General features: G+C 52.0%; 1 protein-coding gene across 5 annotated transcripts in view; it reads right to left on the bottom strand.

Moving 5' to 3' along the window:
• The window catches only part of DNAH17 (dynein axonemal heavy chain 17), a 155,876-nt gene that overhangs the window by 18,796 nt on the left and 118,963 nt on the right, over window positions 1-18,117 (bottom strand). For 4 of the 5 annotated variants that reach the window (XM_017879371.1, XM_017879372.1, XM_017879374.1 and 1 more), the window contains 11 exons: window positions 16,041-16,248; window positions 15,606-15,721; window positions 13,769-13,961; window positions 12,441-12,676; window positions 11,296-11,418; window positions 9,436-9,640; window positions 8,669-8,833; window positions 8,243-8,383; window positions 7,393-7,563; window positions 2,675-2,797; window positions 1,760-1,953 (listed from right to left, as the gene is read on the bottom strand). In XM_017879371.1, coding sequence (XP_017734860.1) covers window positions 1,760-1,953; window positions 2,675-2,797; window positions 7,393-7,563; window positions 8,243-8,383; window positions 8,669-8,833; window positions 9,436-9,640; window positions 11,296-11,418; window positions 12,441-12,676; window positions 13,769-13,961; window positions 15,606-15,721; window positions 16,041-16,248 — 1,875 coding nt within the window. The remainder of the gene's footprint in view (window positions 1-1,759; window positions 1,954-2,674; window positions 2,798-7,392; window positions 7,564-8,242; window positions 8,384-8,668; window positions 8,834-9,435; window positions 9,641-11,295; window positions 11,419-12,440; window positions 12,677-13,768; window positions 13,962-15,605; window positions 15,722-16,040; window positions 16,249-18,117) is intronic. The other variant, XM_017879375.1, reaches the window with a different exon arrangement.

Below are 18,117 nucleotides of genomic sequence, written 5' to 3'. Positions count from 1 at the left end.
TCACACTGGCTAACTTAGGCGCTTCTCAAAAGCTCTCAGGAGACAGGGAAGGTCACCTCACCTCATCTTCTAGACGAGGAATCAGATACACACTGCGTCTTGTGACCCAAACATGCAAACATGCTGCATGCTCCCGCAGGAGAGGGTGTTCCTGCTGCGATGGTCGAGGGACTTTTTTTTTTTTTTTTTTTTTTTTGAGACGGAGTCTCGCTCTGTCGCCCAGGCTGGAGTGCAGTGGCCGGATCTCAGCTCACTGCAAGCTCTGCCTCCCAGGTTCACGCCATTCTCCTGCCTCAGCCTCCCGAGTAGCTAGGACTACAGGCGCCCGCCACCTCATCCGGCTAGCTTTTTGTATTTTTTTTTTTTTTTTAGTAGAGACAGGGTTTCACCATGTTAGCCAGGATGGTCTCGATCTCCTGACCTCGTGATCCACCCGTCTCGGCCTCCCAAAGTGCTGGGATTACAGGCTTGAGCCACCGCGCCCGGCCAGTCGAGGGACTTCACCTTGGCTTTTCCCAAACTCTGACCCTGCTTCCTCCAGTTCTGAGTCTGGGACGCAGCCGGCTTTCTCCCTGGACCTCGCTGCTCTCTGGCATCACAGTGACTTCTGGCTTCGTTCTGCCCCCTCCTCCCCACCACTCCCCGTCCCTGTCCTCTCCTATTGGAGGAAAACAAAGCAAAACTACTCTCAGGAGTTAGGCCTCTGCTTTGTCAGGAGGGAATTCATTATTTTTATTTTATTTTGAGGCAGGGTCTCGCTTTGTCGCCCAGGCTGGAGTGCAGTGGCGCAATCTCGGCTCACTGCCATCTCCACCTCCTGGGCTCAACCGATTCTCCCACCTCAGCCTCCTGAGTAGCCGGGACTACAGGAGGCTGCCACTGCACCCGGCTAATTTTTAGACTTTTTGTAGAGATGGGGTCTCACTGTGTTGCCCAGGCTGGTCTCAAGCGATCCTCCCCAAAGTACTGGGATCACAGGTGTGAGCCACCGCACCTGGCCATCAGAGGGTAATTCTATTAGGGACATGAGTGTCTTTTGGGAAACCTGGCTGCTTTCAGACTACTTGGGGAAATGAAAAGGGGAAGAAGCCAGACAGGCCCCAGGTGCTCTGAGGACGGACCCCAGGCTCATTTCTGTGCTAAACGTCACCTCCTTCCTTCAACAGCCCATCCTTCCAACACGGAAGGGTTTCAGGTCTGGAGAAATTGTTGGTGAAATCAGAACAGTTCTCTTGCAAACTAGCCATATTCATACATCTTTGATTGACGTTACGTTTTGCCACCGAGGTACTCAGAGTCCTCGAATGCTGATGGTTTGCCATTGTTTGCTCCCTCAGAACATCCTAAGAGGACCCCATTTGTATGGCCTCAGTGCACATTCACGTCCACACTCGACATCTTACTTCCAATCTAGGAGGCTCACGTGGGGAGTCTTCTTCCTATCATGTACTGCAGGGCACCCCTCCTCAGTCAGGTTAGCGGGGGACAAGGGGTTCCCCTCCTGATACTCTGAGACATGAAGGATTAACAAGAACTCAGGACTGGAGTCTGCAGCCTGGGGTGGAATCCTGCCTCTGTCCTCGAAGAACTGCGTGTGAAATGATTTAGCCCCTCTGAGCCCTGTTTCGTTTCTGTGTAAAATGGGGAGAAGTTCAGGGAATCAACTCAAGTCCACAGAGAGTCTAGCACAGCAGCTCGGCCGAGCTTCCCTCAGGCCAGGGCCTCGGGGGTGGGGCCGCCCGCGCGGCGGGACACTCACTTGACGGCATAGGTCATGCGGTCCGGCCGCATGCAGCGCACCATGCATAGCTTCTGCAGGGCGGTCTTGTTCTTCCACTCCTTGGGGAAGATCTCCTTCTCGGGGGCTTCCGACTCCACCAGTTTTTTCCAGCGCTTGGCAGATCCTTCGATGTCACTGTCCAGGTTTTTGAACTCATCCATCTCCGAGAGGGCCTAGGGGCAGAGGCAGCGGGCCCTGTGACTCTTCCCACTTACCGGGGTCCCAAGAGCCTTCCTGTACAGCTCATTCAAGGAGGAGAGGCCACTGCCCTCCGAGGAAACTAGGGCTCTGGGATAAGCCAGCCCGAGAGGCCGACCACCAAAGCACGAGCTGTCCGTGCCTAGCTCAGGCATCCCAGGACAGCGCCGGGAGCCTCCTTGGTGGGGTCCAATCTGGGGACATGAGGCGTGGGAGGGACTGGGGCTGCTTCTGTAGGGGTCTCTGGAAATGGGGCCATTCTAGCTCAGGGGACAACCTTCTTCAGGTCTCTCTGAGCAGACCCTGAGACTCGAGGGTCCCTGATGGTGTCCAGGAATCCAAAGAACAAACTTTTCACTTGCCACTTCCCTTATGCTGGGAAGGGGGGAGTTTGGGGGAGGGGTGGTAAGAGGCCCTGAGGCCTCTTCTGGCCCCCAGAGGATGTCACTCTCTGCTTGCTGTGTGCAGGACTCAGGGATCTAACACATGTCACATTCCCTATAGGAACGCAGAGCTATCTGTGAGCTGGCAGCCAGCCCATCTTGGTCTGCATCCCCATCTGTGGGGCCCCCTTGCTTTACTGAATTGTATGGGCCACAGAGCCTGGTATTCTGGCCTTGTAAACATCCGCAGCATCAGCTGGAAAGGCTCCATGGGGGGAAGAAAGCACAGCGTGTTCAATGTCTAAAGACGAACCTTGATCCCGCCCCAGCCTTGGTGCTGCAGGAAGTCCACTGGTGAGACCACCCCGGCCTTAAAAGGGAACCGCAGGAGGAAATCCAGCTCCACTGGGTTCAGCTCCTTCTTCATGGACAGGACCTGGGGGAATATGGAGGTGTACACGCTTAATGCAGCCAGTAAAATGTCAGCAGCCCTGAAGATGCGTGCTGCACCTGAAGAGGAGTTCACACTCCCGGCCTGCAGGGGGCGCCCTGTCTGCCCCTTTGGGTTGGGGTCAAGTTTTATCTTTACCTCCTCTCGCTTTTTAAGTTGTGAAATACACATACCATAAAATTGACCATTTTGGCCGGGCACAGCGGCTCATGCCTGTTATTCCAGCACTTTGGGAGGCTGGGGGGGGGGGGCGGGGTGGATCACTTAAGGTCAGGAGTTCAAGACTAGCCTAGCCAACATGGTGAAACCCTGTTTCTACTAAAATACAAAAAAATTAGGCGTGGTGGTACATGCCTGTAGTCCCAGCTACTCGGGATGCTGAGGCAGGAGAATCGCTTGAACCCGGGAGGCAGAGGTTGCAGTGAGCTGAGATCATGCCACTGCACTCTAGCCCGGGCAACAGAGTGAGGCTCTGTCTCAAAAAAAAAAAGACAATTTTTACCATATTTTAGTGTACAATCCAGTGGCATTTCACATATTCACAGCGTCGTGCAACCACCAGCAATCTCTAGTTCCAGGACTTTTTGGTTATCCCCTCACCCCTTGAGCAGTCACTTCCCATCTCCCCTCGCCTCTGAGAGCTGCTTATCTGCCTTCTGTCTAGGGATGCACCTGTTCTGGATGCTTCGTACAGACGGAAGCACACGACCTGCCCCGTTTGCATCTGGCATCTTTCACTTAGCCTGATGCGTCCGAGGTTCTTCCACGTTGTAGATGTGTCAGAACCTCCTTCCCCTATAAGGCCAAGTAATATCCCATTCTTGAATATAACCACGCTGGGGTTCTCCGTTCGTCTGCTGATGGACAGCTTGTTGTTCTGGCTGTTGTGAATTGGTTGGCTTTGTTGTTTTTATTTTTTATTTATTGCTATTTAGTTTTTGAGACAGACTCTTACTCTGTCATCCAGGCTGGAGTGCAATGGCGCCATCTCGGCTCACTGCAACCTCCACCTCCTGGGTTCAAGCGATTCTCCTGCCTCAGCCTCCCAAGTAGCTGGAATTACAGGTGCATGCCACCATGCCAACTAATGTTTGCATTTTTTTGTAGAGACGGGGTTTTCACCGTGTTGGCCAGGCTGCTCTTGAACTACTGGCCTCAAGTGATCTGCCCGTCTTGGCCTCCCAGTGTACCAGGATTACAGGTGAGAGCCAGCACGCCCGGCCTTGTTGTCTTTTGAGAGACAGGGTATGGCTCTGTTGTCCCCGGCTGGAGTGTAGTGCTGTGATCATAGCTCACTGCAGCCTTGAACTTGTGGGCTCAAGAGACCGTCCATCTCAGCCTCCCAAGTAGCTGGGACTACAGGCGTGCATCACCTCACCTAGCTATTTTTTTTTTTTTTGTAGAGATGGGGTCTTGCTATATTGACTGGGCTAGTCTCAAACCACCTCAAGTGATCCTCTTGCTTTGATCTCCCGCAATGTTGGGATAATAGGCATAAGCCTCAGTGCCCAGCCTCATCTGGCTTTTGGCTGCTGCGATTAATGCTATTGTGAATGCTGGTGTACGGGAATCTGGACAGATGCTGGACACCTGTTTCCAGGTCTTGTGGGTGTGTGCCCAGAAGTGGAATGCTGGGCCATATTCCATGCCATCTTGTCACTTGTGCATGCTGGCCCTCTGGACCTCCTGTGGGCAGGGTCTGGGTCATTTTGAAGTACTGGGTCATTTGAAGTACTGGGCAGCTAACCTGGCACCCTGTCTCAGATGGGCAGCAGGTGGCTGGGAGCAGGGGTAATGGCCACTGCCATCTCCTCCCTCAGTCAAGTACCCAAAGGGTCTGTTTTTCAGATCCCATAGAGAGTTTCTCCCTGAGCCGGACTCTTTCTTTTGGTCACACAAAACGTTCCTTGGGACCAAAGAGAATGCTTTCTACCCTGGAAAATGAGGGGGAGCACTGAGAACTCTTATCCTGATGACCTCTCAGCCAGGAGAAAATCTCACAGTGAACCTGTGATTCAGAGACTCACATGTAAAAGGAATCTTCATAATATGGACCCCACTGGTTCAAAGTTTGAGTTTGAATTGAAAGCTAGGCTTAAACTGATGCCCAACCTATTTATACAATTAGCGTTGCCCAGCCTGGGCAATATAGTGAGACCCTGGCTCTTTAAAAACGTTTTAAAAAATTAGGGCTGGGTGCGGTGGCTCATGCCTGTAATCCCAGCACTTTGGGAGGCCGAGGTGGGTGGATCACCTAAGGTCAGGTGGATCACCTAAGGTCGGGAGTTTGAGACCAGTGAGACCAACATGGAGAAACCCTGTCTCAACTGAAAATACAAAAATTAGCCAGGCATGGTGGCATATGCCTGTAATCCCAGCTACTCAGGAAGCTGAGGTAGGAGAACTGCTTGAACCCGGGAGGCAGAGGTTGTGGTGGGCTGAGATTGTACCATTGCACTGCAGCCTGGGCAGGAAGAGCGAAACTCTTTCTAAAAAACAGAAAAAAAAAAAAAAAAATTAGCCAGGTACAATAGTGTACACTTGTATTCCCAGCTACAGGGAGGTTGAGGCAGGAGGATCACTTGAGCCCAGGAGTTTAAGACAAGCCTGGGCAACATACTGAGACTGTCTCTACCAAAAAAACAAAAAAACAAAAAAACAATTAAAAAATTTAAAACTAAAGAATTGACCGGGCATGGTGACTCACCCCTGTAATCCCAGCACTTTGGGAGGCTGAGGCGGGTGGATCACGAGGTCAAGAGATCGAGACCATCCTGGCCAACATGGTGAAACCACGTCTCTAATAAAAATACAAAAATTAGCCGGGCATGGTGGCGTGCACCTGTAGTCCCAGCTACTAGGGAAGCTGAGGCAGGAGAATTGCTTGAATCCAGGAGGCAGCAGTTGCAGCGAGCCAAGATTGTGGCACTGAACTCCAGCCTGCCAATAGAGCAAGACTCCGTCTCAAAAAACAAACAAAAACACTAAAGAATTAGCCGAGCATGGTGGGCAATATAGCAGGACCTTGTCTCTACAAAAGCATTTAAAAATTAGCCAGGCGGCTGGGCGCGGTGGCTCAAGCCTGTAATCCCAAGGCACTTTGGGAGCCGAAGAACGGGCGGTCACAAGGTCAAGAGATCAGAACACACCCTGCTAACACGGTGAAACCCCGTCTCTACTAAAGAATAACAAAAAACTAGGCCGGGACGAGGCGGCCTGTAGTCCCAGCTACTTGGTAGAGCTGGGCAGGAGAATGGCGTAAACCCGGGAGTCCGGAGTTTGCAGTGAGCTGAGATCCGGCCACCGCACTCCCAGCCTGGGCGACAGAGCCAGACTCTGTCTCAAAATAAATAAATAAATAAATAAATAAATAAAAAATAAAAATTAGCCAGGCACAGCAGTGTACACATGTATTCTCAGCTACAGGGAGGTTGAGGCAGGAGGATCACTTGAGCCCAGGAGTTCAAGACCAGCCTGGGCAACATAGTGAGACTTTGTCTCTACTAAAGATAAATAAATAAATAAATAAAAAACTGAAGAATTAGCCGAGCATGGTGGCACATGCCTGTAGTCCCAGCTACTGAGGAGGCTGAAGTGGGAGGATTGCTTGAGTTCAGTAATTCAAGGCTACAGGGAGCTGTGACTGCACCACTGCACTCCAGCCTGGGTGACAGAGTGAGATACTGTCTCAAAAATAGCAGCAGTAGCAGCAACAAAAACTAGTGTTTCCAACCATACTTACGGCACAGTGTAAACAAAATTGCAGACGGGCTGTGCTGTGGTTTGAATGTATTCCCCAAAAAGCATACGTTGGAAACTGAATCCTCAGTGCAAGTGTTGGGAGGTGGGGCCTGAGAGGCAATTGGGTCATGAGAGCAGAGTCAATGGCTTAATGTCATGATCAATGGAGTGGGTTTGTTACACAAGGAGGAGTTTGGCCCCTTTTGTGCTCTCTCTCGCCCTCTAGCCTTCCACCATGGGATGACACAGCAAGAAGGCCCTTGACAGATGCCAGCACTTTCATATGGAACTTCCCAGACCCCAGGACCATGAGAAGTAAATTTCTATTGTTTATAGATTACCCAGCCTTGGGTATTCTGTTACAGCAGCACAAAACAAATTAAGACAGGCTGTTTAATCAGTTTCAGAGAATGCAGATCTTTAAATATTTTAGCAGGACTGTATAAAACAGGAGGAATATTTGTTTATTCATACACTTATTTCTTAAGAAACATCACTCACCCCACAGTGGGCTAAGCACTAATGCAGGACTATTTACTCAGCACAACTTACATGTAAAATGACATTTCCTTGTGAAATTCTCCTTGCCACACCACCCCTTTACTAGCTCCCATTGGAATAATGTGCCAGCTTCCCGAATATCAACTAGGAGAGCCCCAAGCCTGTTCCACATCAGGCATCTCAGACTTTACAGTCACCTGGGTATGTTGCTGAAATGCAGGTTTGAAATTCCCAGGTTTGGGTGGGGGCCCAAGAATCTGCCTTTCCACAAAGCTCCCAGGGGTCACTGACACTGCTGGTCCACGGACCACACTAGGAGCAGTGAGGCTAGACATTACCTGAAATGTAACTTGTGCCAAGAAAATGAGTTTGTCCCTCTCGAAGAGTCCCCGGGCCGTGTACATGTAGACGGAATAGGTGATCTCGTCTGTCAGGTTGATCACCCGCTGCTTCACCTCACTGGCAGGGGTGGTCCTCTGGATGGCTTTCTCAAACACCACGTTGAAGGCCTGTGGATCCGCCACCGAGAGTCATGGAGACGTGCAGAGATGGAGCCCACCACCGCTCCCCACCATCACTCCCTGCCGCCTGTGGTAGCCTCCAGTTTGTTTTGTTTGAGACAGAGCCTTGCTCTGTCGCCCAGGCTGGAGTGCAGTGGCGTGATCTCGTCTCACTGCACCCTCCGCAGTGAGGGAGGTTGCAGTGTTCAAGCAATGCTTCTGCCTCAGCCTCCCTGCGTAGCTGGAATTACAGGCATGTACCACCACGCCTGGCTAATTTTTGTATTTTTAGTAGAGATGGGATTTCACTATGTTGGTCAGGCTAGTCTTGAACTCCTGACCTCAGGTGATCCACCTGCCTCGACCCCCCATAGTGCTGAGATTACAGGCGTGAGCCACCATGTCAGGCCATCCAGTTTGTTTTGATTGGGTTGGGGGTGCCTGGAGGCACCAGGGGAAGAGCAGGGAGGAGGGAGCAGCTCATACCCTCTCCTGGGGAGAATGGGTGTAGGACTGATGGGGGCCCCTGGCTCCCCCACTTCCAGCCCCATCTGCAGGCTGGACCAGGTCTGCCCTCTGAGGGTGGCCCTGGCACTGCCTGATGGCTGCGTGGGCAACAGACCTGGCTGTGGAGCCCAGATGCAGCCCCACCTTGAGGGAGGCACCCGGCCCCAGCTATAGGGCACACCTTGAGGGAGAACTGGTAGATGGGGTTGATTTTGTTGAGGTCGTTCAGTATGAAGTAGAGCAGAGATGCCCGCTCCGCAGCTGGGCGGTAGTTCTCTCTCGCCTCGTTGATTTTAACTTCTGTGATTTTTGCCTCTACCACCTCAACACAAACAAAAGGGGTTTGAATGACACAGCAGATGGGCAGTGCCATGAGCAGGTGGGCTCATTCCCAGCCACCAGCCTCGCTCCCTGGGAAGCCACCCAAGGGCTCTCAGCAGCAGCTGGGTGCAGGATGGAAGCCCGGGCCCCTTCTCCTGCCCTGGGCCCGTTCAGGCATGTATGACTGAAGCTGCTTTTCTCCTTGCTGGTGGGGGAGGCGTCGATCGCCCGTGGCCCAGCCTCCCATGCCCCGGCTGTCAGGGCACATCACCGAGGCAGCTCTGACCTTCTCCTCGATCTCGCTGGCTGTGTGCTTGGTGGTCTCCAGATTCTCCACCAAAGCTGTGTCTCCCAGAAAGTTCCCCGACGCAGCCGACAGACGGGCCAGGAGCGAATCTTCCAGCTCTTTCAGAATAATCTTAAATTCGTTTTGAGACTTAGTGAGGTTTGCCTGCAAGGGGAGGTGCGGTTGTCACTGCATGGCCTGGCTCTGTCCGCCGGGCACCTGGGCCTCCCTCGGGTAGCTGTGTGGCTGAGCCACGGCCCAGGCTTTGAGCAGGAGGAACGAGCTCAGGGCCTGAAAGGGGCTGCAAAAGTGGAGCCCCTGGAACCTCAGAGAGGCCCTGGGCCTGCTCCCAGCCTCGAGGCTTCCTGTCACGGAGACTGTAGGGGGCAGAATGGGGACAGGCGGGCCTGGGCCTCCTGAGCCCATGCACTGTGGTGGGCGCAAGGGCTGGCAGCCAGGCCATTCTTGCAGGGCAGCGCTCTGGAGCTTAGAGCCCCCTGAGGACCGCTGTGACTCATGTTCTTTAAGCAAAGCAGTCATGTGACTTAGAATTAAATTTGGGAGCCGGAAGAGGGGACAGCTGGGGAAGGAAATGACCCATCCTGTTGTAGGAGAAGCTGCGATGCCCCAGGACATACTGAGACACCTTCAGAGAGAAGCAACGACACACACCGGGCTGGTGGCCCTGCTGGGGGCCCTCACGGTGACCCAGCCCCCTCTGCGTGGGACGGCCCCTCCTCCCGTGTGACCGACCTTGAGGCCGTTACCTTCAGCTGTTCTAGATCTGGGCGCTCTTTGGCCACCACAGCGGCCAAGAGTTGGTCCTCGAGTCCATCCCTGGTGACCAGGAAGTTGATGAGGGTGCACTGAGCCTGCATCTCTGGCTTGTAGTGTGGGTTGAAGTACTTGGTGTGCAGGATCAGGCGGAACTTGGGGTGGTACTCCACCTCCTTGTCGCCAATCTTAATGTACCTGGGGTTAGCGGAGGGAAGGGTTAGTGGACCTCCCAGTGGCCAGGGGAGAGGAGCACAAGCACAGACCACCTTTCACCCCCGCCCAGGCCAGGCCAGGCCGCCACCTTGAGCCCTCCTGGTCCCTGGAAGAGCGCTGCACCTCTCCTTGTCTGTTCCTCCTCCCCGGCCTGTGACGTGGGCCCTTCTGGGAGATGCACCTGCTCTTTCCTTAGGTGGTCAGGCTCATCTTTGCAGCCGGGTTTACACCCCTCTGGCTGCACGCTGTGCTCCTCTGGGAGCCCCGACCCAGACCCATTTGTAACATCAGTCCATCCTGGAAGCTCCCAGGACTGCAACCCGGGGTCTGCTCATCCACTGTGGGGGGTGCCTCTCTCCGACTCTACACCCTCCTCTCCCCTCTGCGTAGTTGGGCTCACTTTGAGGGGCCTCTGGCTAACTTAACCCCTCAGCACTCACACCAGGCCTTTCCCAGAGTCTAGGACCTCTGCATATTGATTTGCCACCCCTGTTCTGGGTTTCTGCATGCATCTCTGCATTTAAAGGTGGCTCCTGTCAGCGCTGACATTTACGTTTTTTTAAGGTAGATTTAATTTTTTAAAATTGTAAAGTGAATAATGCGAGCTCCATGCATCAGCTGATGAGTGGACAAGCAAATGCACGCAGCCATGCATGGAATGTGATCCCGCCATAAAGAGGAATGAAGGACTGACACGTGCAACCACATGCATGACCCCTAAAAACATGCTAAGTAAAGGCCAGGCGCGGTGGCTCCCTCCTGTAATCCCAGCACTTTGGGAGGCCAAGGCAGGTGGATCACCTGAGGTCAGGAGTTCGAGATCATCCTGGCCAACATGGGGAAACCCCGTCTCTACTAAAAATACAAAAATTAGCCGGGCGAGGTGATGTGTGCCTGTAATCCCAGCTACTTGGGAGGCTGAGGCAGGAGAATCACTTGAACCCAGGAGGCAGAGGCTGCAGTGAGCAGAGATCGCACCACTGGACTCCAGCCTGGACGACAGAGCGAGACTCCGTCTCAAAAAACAAACAAAAAATGCTGAGTAAAAAGAGCCAGACACAAAAAGACACATGTTGCTTGATTCTATTCAGAGGAAATGTCCAGAATAGGCAAATCCACAGACACAGAAAGCAGACTAGTGGGTGTCCAGGGCTCAGGAGGGAGGGGGAATGAAGAAGAACAGTGGGTGTGGGGCTTCCTTTAGGGGTGCTGAAAATGTGCAACTGGACAGATGTGTTTGTACAACATTGTGAGTGTACTAAATGCTCTTGAATTGTGCACTTTAATATGGTTAATTTTATGTTTTGTGAATTTCGTGTGAATTTTTAAAGGTCATGCAGTCCCAAGATTTGCAAAATGCCTAAGAACAGAAAGAAGACATCACCTCCAAGCCGCACCATCTGGAGGTGATCACTGATAAAATGGTGGCAGAGGTATTCCTAATGGGGATGTGGCCCCTTTCCAGTCTTTCCTCGGGAGCTGGGGGCTCCTTCCCTCCAGTCGGCATTTTGTCAAAGCCCCTGCTGCTTACCAGGGAAGCAAAGGGCATTCCGGGCGTTTTCCCTACATGCACAGGCCCAGGCCCCAGGCCGGAAGATGTTTACCTGGCTCAAGCCACGGAGATGGAAACAACTCACTTTCCCTTTTTAATTGTGTTCCTGCCCAGTAGAGGGTCCAGCACGGGGTCCACGGTTTCGCCAATGTTCTCAATGAGCAAGGTGTCCCCTTCCGAGATGGCCTGCTCGATGACATCCAGGTAGCTGCGGGCACATCACGGAAGCTGGTTCACCGCAGAGGGCCTTGTGATGGAACGGTGCGCACGCGCCGACCCGCAGCCCCTGCCCTCTTGAGCGAGACAGCGCCAAGCGAGTGGTGACCTAGGAGCCTACAACTTGTTCCCAACAGCTCACCCTTTCCTGAAAGGAGCCAAGGGGCTTCTTTGTAAACTGCCCCTGTGATCTTATGGGAGTGGAGATGAAAATGGAAACAGTTTTGCTTTTTGTTTTTTGAGACAGGGTCTCATTCTCTCGCCCAGGCTGGAGTGCAATGGCGTGAGCAGGGTTCACTGCAACCTCGACCTCCCAGGCTCAAGTGATCCTCCCATCTCAGCCTCCTGAGTAGCTGGAACTACAGGACTACAGGCTCATGCCACCACACCCAACTAGGTTTTTTTTTTTTTTTTTTTTTTTTTTTTTTGGAGAGACGAAGTCTCACTATGTTGCCCAGGTCGGTCTCAAACTCCTGAGCTCAAGCTATCCTCCTGCCTTGGCCTCCCCCTCAGAGTGCTGAGATTACAGGGATGAGCCACTGCGCCCAGCCTGGAAGCAGCTTTGAGTAGCTTTATGGCCACAGAGGCAAATGTTTTCATATCCACACGCCATTAGATTTTCCAGCACCGCTAGGAAGACAGGGCATCACTGTACCTATGTCGTTAACAGCCATTGTTTCTCATCTGTGATGAGAACACAGACCACAAGACCCAAGAATGTGGCCACCTCAAGCCTCCCAGCCAGCAAATGGCCAAGCGGGAGGCAACCCCCGGCCTGAGCCTCCGTCTCACTCTCCTTTCCCTGCAGGAGCAGCGGGTGATGGGGACAGGGGAAGGGAAAAGAGCTCCTAATTTCATTCTTTACTACTGCTGCTGTTCCCCGGGTCAAATTTAAAACCTGTGGGCTAGTACTTGTATTTAAAGACCCACCCATCTATTGAACCAATTTGAAATGCCTAAGGCATGCTTCCAAGCAGAGGGGGGCTTTGGTCTAGGTCCTGCGCCCGCACACACCTCTTCTGTCCCAGGCGGATGGCTTTCAGTTCACTGCTGTATTTGTTTTTGATCCACTTGATTCCTTGGAGCTGGGCGTCCACAATCAGCGGCCACCGCTCGGTGTTGCACAGGATGGTGGCATTCTCGGTGGACATGCGGTCGCTGGGGAGGCCCTGGTTGTTCCAGGTGGCCACGTCCGCATCATCTGTCAGCAGGCTCAAGGGATCCAGGCCATTTGTGATCGGGATGGGGACCTGCACAGGGAGGCACACTTTCTTAGAAGGGGTGATGCAACCTTATTACTTACTAGAAAATAGCTCTCCAAATCATGCTGAGTCTGGTGCTGTGGTTAGGGGTGGAGCAGCAGGACGACCTGGGAGAAGCCAGCCATTTCCATCACTCTGGACAGAGCAGCTTTGTAACTCGGCTAGAAATGGCGTCAGCACAGCAATACTGGGCCATGTTCTTTTTTTTTGCCCCCAGACAGAGTCTTACTCTGTTACCCAGGCTAGAGCGCAGTGGCGTGATCTTGGCCCACCGTAACCTCTGCCTCTCCAGTTCAAGAGATTCTCCTGACTTGGCCTCCTGGGTAGCTGGGATTACAGGTGCCCACCAACACACCCAGCTAATATTTGTAGTTTTAGTAGAGACGAGGTTTTACCATGTTGGCCAGGCTGGTTTTGAACTCCTGACCTCAGATGATCCGCCCGCCTTGGCCTCCCCAAAGTGCTGGGATTACAGGTGTGGAGCCACCACGCCCAGCCTAATTTTTGTATTTTTAATAGAGATGGGGTTTCACCATGTTGGCCAGGCTGGTCTTGAACTCCTGACCTCAGGTGATCTGCCCACCTCAGCCTCCCAAAGTGCTGGGATTACAGGCGTGAGCCACTGCGCAATGCCACAGGGCTACATTCTTATCCTCAAAGGGGCCTGAGCCTCATCACGGTGCCATGTGGCTGGTTCTGCCCTGCTGGGACCTCCCCAGATTTCCTGAGTGATGAATAGGACTCCACTTTTTTTTTTTTTTTTTTTTTTTTAAGTCTAGGTCTTGCTTTGTCACCCAGGCTGGAATGCAGTGGTGCGATCTCTGCTCACTGCAACCTCCGCCTCCAAGGTTCAAGCGATTCTCCTGCCTCAGCCTCCCCAGTAGCTGGGATTAAGGCGTTCCCTACCACGTCTGGCAAATTTTTTTTTTTTTTTGGTATGCTTAATAGAGATGGGGTTTCACCATGTTGGCCAGGCGGCTCATGAACTCCTGGCCTCAAGTAATCCGTCCGCCTCAGCCTCCCAAAGTGTTGGCATTACAGTCGTGAGCCACCGCGCCTGGCCAGGACTCCACTCCTTACCTTTAAGTTATGTATGTAAGGGATCCAGAATTTCTCCATCAGCTCATTCCGGTATTTCTTGGTGAAGTAGCCCACATAGGACACGAAGGCAGAGATGAGCAGGACGTCCCCACACAGCGTGACCCCCTGGCTCCTGAAGTTCTCCACAGACTCAGCCCAGCGGACGTTTTCCGATGCTAATCCCCCCACCAGCCTGAAGTGGAACGAGAGAGAATAAAACATATTTGCATCAGTAAGAGGACTGGACCAGACAAGCCTCCACCTCTGCACCTCTGTGAATCTTCAGAGTTTGCTGTCTCACCTGGCTCAGTGGCTCAACGATGAAAATGCTTTTGGGGAGTTTTTGGGAGGAAATGCTTTAGAGAAGCCCAAATCGTGCTTCTTGGCTGGGCGCGGTGGCTCATGCCTGTCATCGCAGCACTTTGGGAGGATGAGGCAGGTGGATCCCCTGAGGTCAGGAGTTTGAGACCAGGCTGGCCAACATGGTGAAACCAGTCTCTACTAAAAATATAAAAATTAGCTGGGCGTGGTGGCATCCATCTGTGGTCCCAGCTACTCAGGAAACTGAGGCACAAAAATTACCCGGGAGATGGAGGTTGCAGTGAGCCAAGATCATGCCACTGCACTGCGGCTTGGGTGACGGAGTGAGACTCTGTCTCCAAAAAAAAATTAAAACAAAACAAAACAAAAAGACATGCAGGATGTCAGGGCTCAGAATGAAAACAAGCACAGGAAATACCTCATTGATAATTTTTATATTAGTTACCTGTTGAAATAATACCTTGGATATTTGGGGTTAAATAAAATTATAACTATTTCTTTGTACCTAAAAATGTTTCTTTGTAGAGATGGGGTGTCACTAGTTGCTCAGGCTGGTTTCAAACTCCCACCTCAGCCCTCCAAGTGCTGGGACGACAGGTGTGCACCGCCATGCCTGTTTTTTTTTTTTTTTTTTAAGACAGAGTTTCACTCCTGTTGCCCAGGCTGGAGTACAATGGCACAATCTTGGCTCACTGCAACCTCCACCTCCTGTGTTCAAGTGATTCTCTTGCCTCAGCCTCACAAATAGCTGGGATAACAGGCGCCTGCCACCACACCCAGCTAATTTTTCTATTTTTAGTAGAGGCGGGGTTTTACCATGTTGGCCAGGCTGGTCTTGAACTCCTGTCCTCAGGTGATCCACCCACCTTGGCCTCCCGAAGTGCTGGGATTATAGGCGTGAGCCACCATGCCCGGCTTGCCTGGCTAATTTTTGTATTTTTAGTAAGATGGAGTTTCATCATGTTGGCCGGGCTGGTCTTGAACTCCTGACCTCCAGTGATCCACCTGCCTCGGCCTCCCAAACTGCTGGGATTACAGGCGTAAGCCACTGCGCCCAGCCAGCCTCTGTACTTTTTAAATGTGGCTGCTGGAAAAGTTAAGGTGACACATCCACATCTGGCATTATATCCCTAGTGGACGACACTACTCTGGAGCCCCAAACCGTGATGTAATCTGTGAAATGACTGTCTGCTGGCTGCAAAATGACCCTGGAACACACGTGGTGGGTGACAGTGGGTTATGACCAAGTAATGCCCCCTGGAACAAGCCCCGTGGGACCCAGTGTCCCAGGCCAGCGTGGGTTACTTGGAACCACGCAATAGGTCATATTTTGTGGAGGCCCTTGACTATGCAGGAGGCTAAGGTTTATCCTAATTACTTTGAGCTCAAGAAGTGAAAGTGGCAACCTGGCTGCTTCCACCTGAACTGCCTCCTCTTCCTCCCCAAGGCAGTTGTATGGGCCTGTCCCTTTCAGGGGTCTGAGAGCAGGAGAGTGGTCTCAGGGAGGAGCCAATACCTGTTCGCCAGTAAGATCACCCTGTTCGTGGCATCGGCCTCTTGCTGACACTTGATTTTCTCAGCTGTTGCTTTTTCAAACGCTGAGGTTAGGTTGCTCAGGTTGGCGTTAAGTTCCTGCAAAACCAAGTTGGAAAGCTGCTGAAAACTCCACGAGGCATCTCTAGCACGCTGCAGCGGCGGCAGGGCTGGGTCCTGTGAGCACTGAGTGTCTAAGAGGCTCCCACAAATGCTGAGAGCCCTCTGGAGCATGGAGGCCAAGGATACCAAGCAGCTCCCGGCACCGTCTGGCCCCTGCCTCTGCCTGCATCCTCTCACGCTGCTGAATAATTCATGACGGCGGGCCGTGCCAACCCATTTTAAACAGAGATATTGACCGGCAGCGCAAGCAAGTGGCTCTGGTATTTCGCAGAGACGGGAGCGAGCCGGCACTTACGGCAATCTTGTTTTTGATCCGGGACAGCTTCTCTTGCGCCTCTGCCAGCTCTGCATTAGCCTCCTCCAAGGCCTGCCTCTTGGGCGCCACGTCGCAGTAGACCTCGTAGAAGCGGACGATGTTGATGCACCAGGAGCAGAGGCCGGCGGCGGCTGTGGACTTGGAGCGGATGAACTCGGGGTCGAACGTCGGGTTGCCTTGGTAGGGCCTAGCAAGAGAACACCAGTGGGCCGGAGTCGTCACCCTGTCCTGCTCCGGCAAAATGGGCCCAGAGAGGCTGAGTGTCTTGCCCAGGGTGGCACAGCTCTGGAGGGGGAACGCTGGGATTCACACAGTCAGGCTGGCCCTAGAGGCCATGCCCCACTGGCTCCACTCTCCCACTCCCGTTACCCCACAGTGGCATTGCCCAGTTTTCCAAGTCGGGCACCAGGAGACTGAAACTATCAGGTTAGAGGGATGAGACGCAGAAGAGATGATGTGGCAGGTGTTATTCTTTGGGGGATGGTACAGTGACCAAGAAAAATGCCCACAGGTGCAACTTAGGCACTCTAGAAACTAGCGTTTTTAAAAATGACACCAACATCATTATATATGAACTGAACTGCCTGCAGAAAGAAATCTGAATGGATAATTCAAAATGTTCATTGAAACGTAATTGAAATTGAGGTTGGGAACAGAGCCCATCGTTTCTCGCTCTGGTCTACTTATGCTTTGTGTAGGCTAATATTAGAATGAGCATGCGTCTCCCAGACACACACCACACCGTGTGGGCAGGGAACAGTGCAGAAGCTTGCGGGGTGATAGAAGGAGGCATTTTTGGGGGCTTCATGTATAACAGCAAAACGAGAACAGCCTAAACATTCAACGAACGGGAAGTGCTAAGTAAATTTTGATTCCTGTATGATAAGATCATACATACAAAAGTTAAGAAAATCATATTTATTGTTTTTTTTTTTTTTTTTTTGGAGAGAGGGTCTCACTCTGTCGCCCAGGCTGGAGTGCAGTGGTGTGATCACAGCTCATGGCAGCCTTATCCTCCTAGGCTCAAGTGATCCTCCCACCTTAGCCTCCTGAATAGCTGGGACTATAGGCACATACCACCACGACTGGCTAATTTTAATTTTTTTTTTGTCAAGACGGGGTCCTCTTTGTTGCCCAGGCTGGTCTCGAACTCCTGGGCTCAGGCGGTTCTCCTGCTTTGGCCTCTCAAAGTGCTGGGATTAAAGATTAAAGGTGTGAGCCACCGCACCCAGCCTTGAAGTGTTTTATTGTTTTTGTTTTTGGGATGGAGTCTCACTCTGTTGTCCAGGCTGGAGTGCAGTGGTGTGATCTTGGCTCACTGCAAGCTCCACCTCCCAGGTTCAAGTGATTCTTATGCCTCAGCCTCCCGAGTAGCTGGGACTATGGGCATGCACCACCATGCCTGGCTAAGAAATGTTTTTAATAACATAGGGAAAAGTGTTTTTTGGTTTTTGTGTTTTTTTTTTTTTTTTTTTGGTGTGATAATATTAAGTAAAAAAAGCAGAATAAATATATGTATACAGTATTATCTTTTCTTTTTGAGATGGAGTCTCACTCTGTCGCCCAGGCTGGGTGCAATGGCGTGATCTCGGCTCACTACAACCTCTGACTCCTGGGTTCAAACGATTCTCCTTCCTCAGCCTCCTGAGTAGCTGGGATTACAGGTATGCGCCACCACACCGGGCTAATTTTTGTATTTTTAGTAGAAACGGGGTTTCAACCATGTTGGCCAGGCTGATCTCAAACTCCTAACCTCATGATCCGCCCACCTAAGCCTCCTGAAGTGCTGAGATTACAGGCGTGAGCCACAGCTCCCAGCCCAGTATTATTTCAACTATATATTAAAAAAACAAAAAACAAAAAACCTTAGAAAAAAAGACGGGAAAGAAATATATCAAATGTTGATTGATGGTGGCACACCCTGGTGTAGTCCTACAGGCGTTCTTGTTGGTTTCTCTTATACTTCATTCTATACTTACAAGATGTTTCGCAGCAGTCCCACCCTCTTCCTCCCACGTGGGAGCTGAGAGGTTTTGGGGTCCTAGCTGGGGTCGCT

The sequence above is a fragment of the Rhinopithecus bieti genome, unplaced genomic scaffold (genome assembly GCF_001698545.2).
Source record: "Rhinopithecus bieti isolate Rb0 unplaced genomic scaffold, ASM169854v2 scaffold_9899, whole genome shotgun sequence".
In the NCBI taxonomy this organism is placed as follows: domain Eukaryota; kingdom Metazoa; phylum Chordata; class Mammalia; order Primates; family Cercopithecidae; genus Rhinopithecus; species Rhinopithecus bieti.
This window is presented reverse-complemented; position numbering and strand designations above follow the sequence as displayed.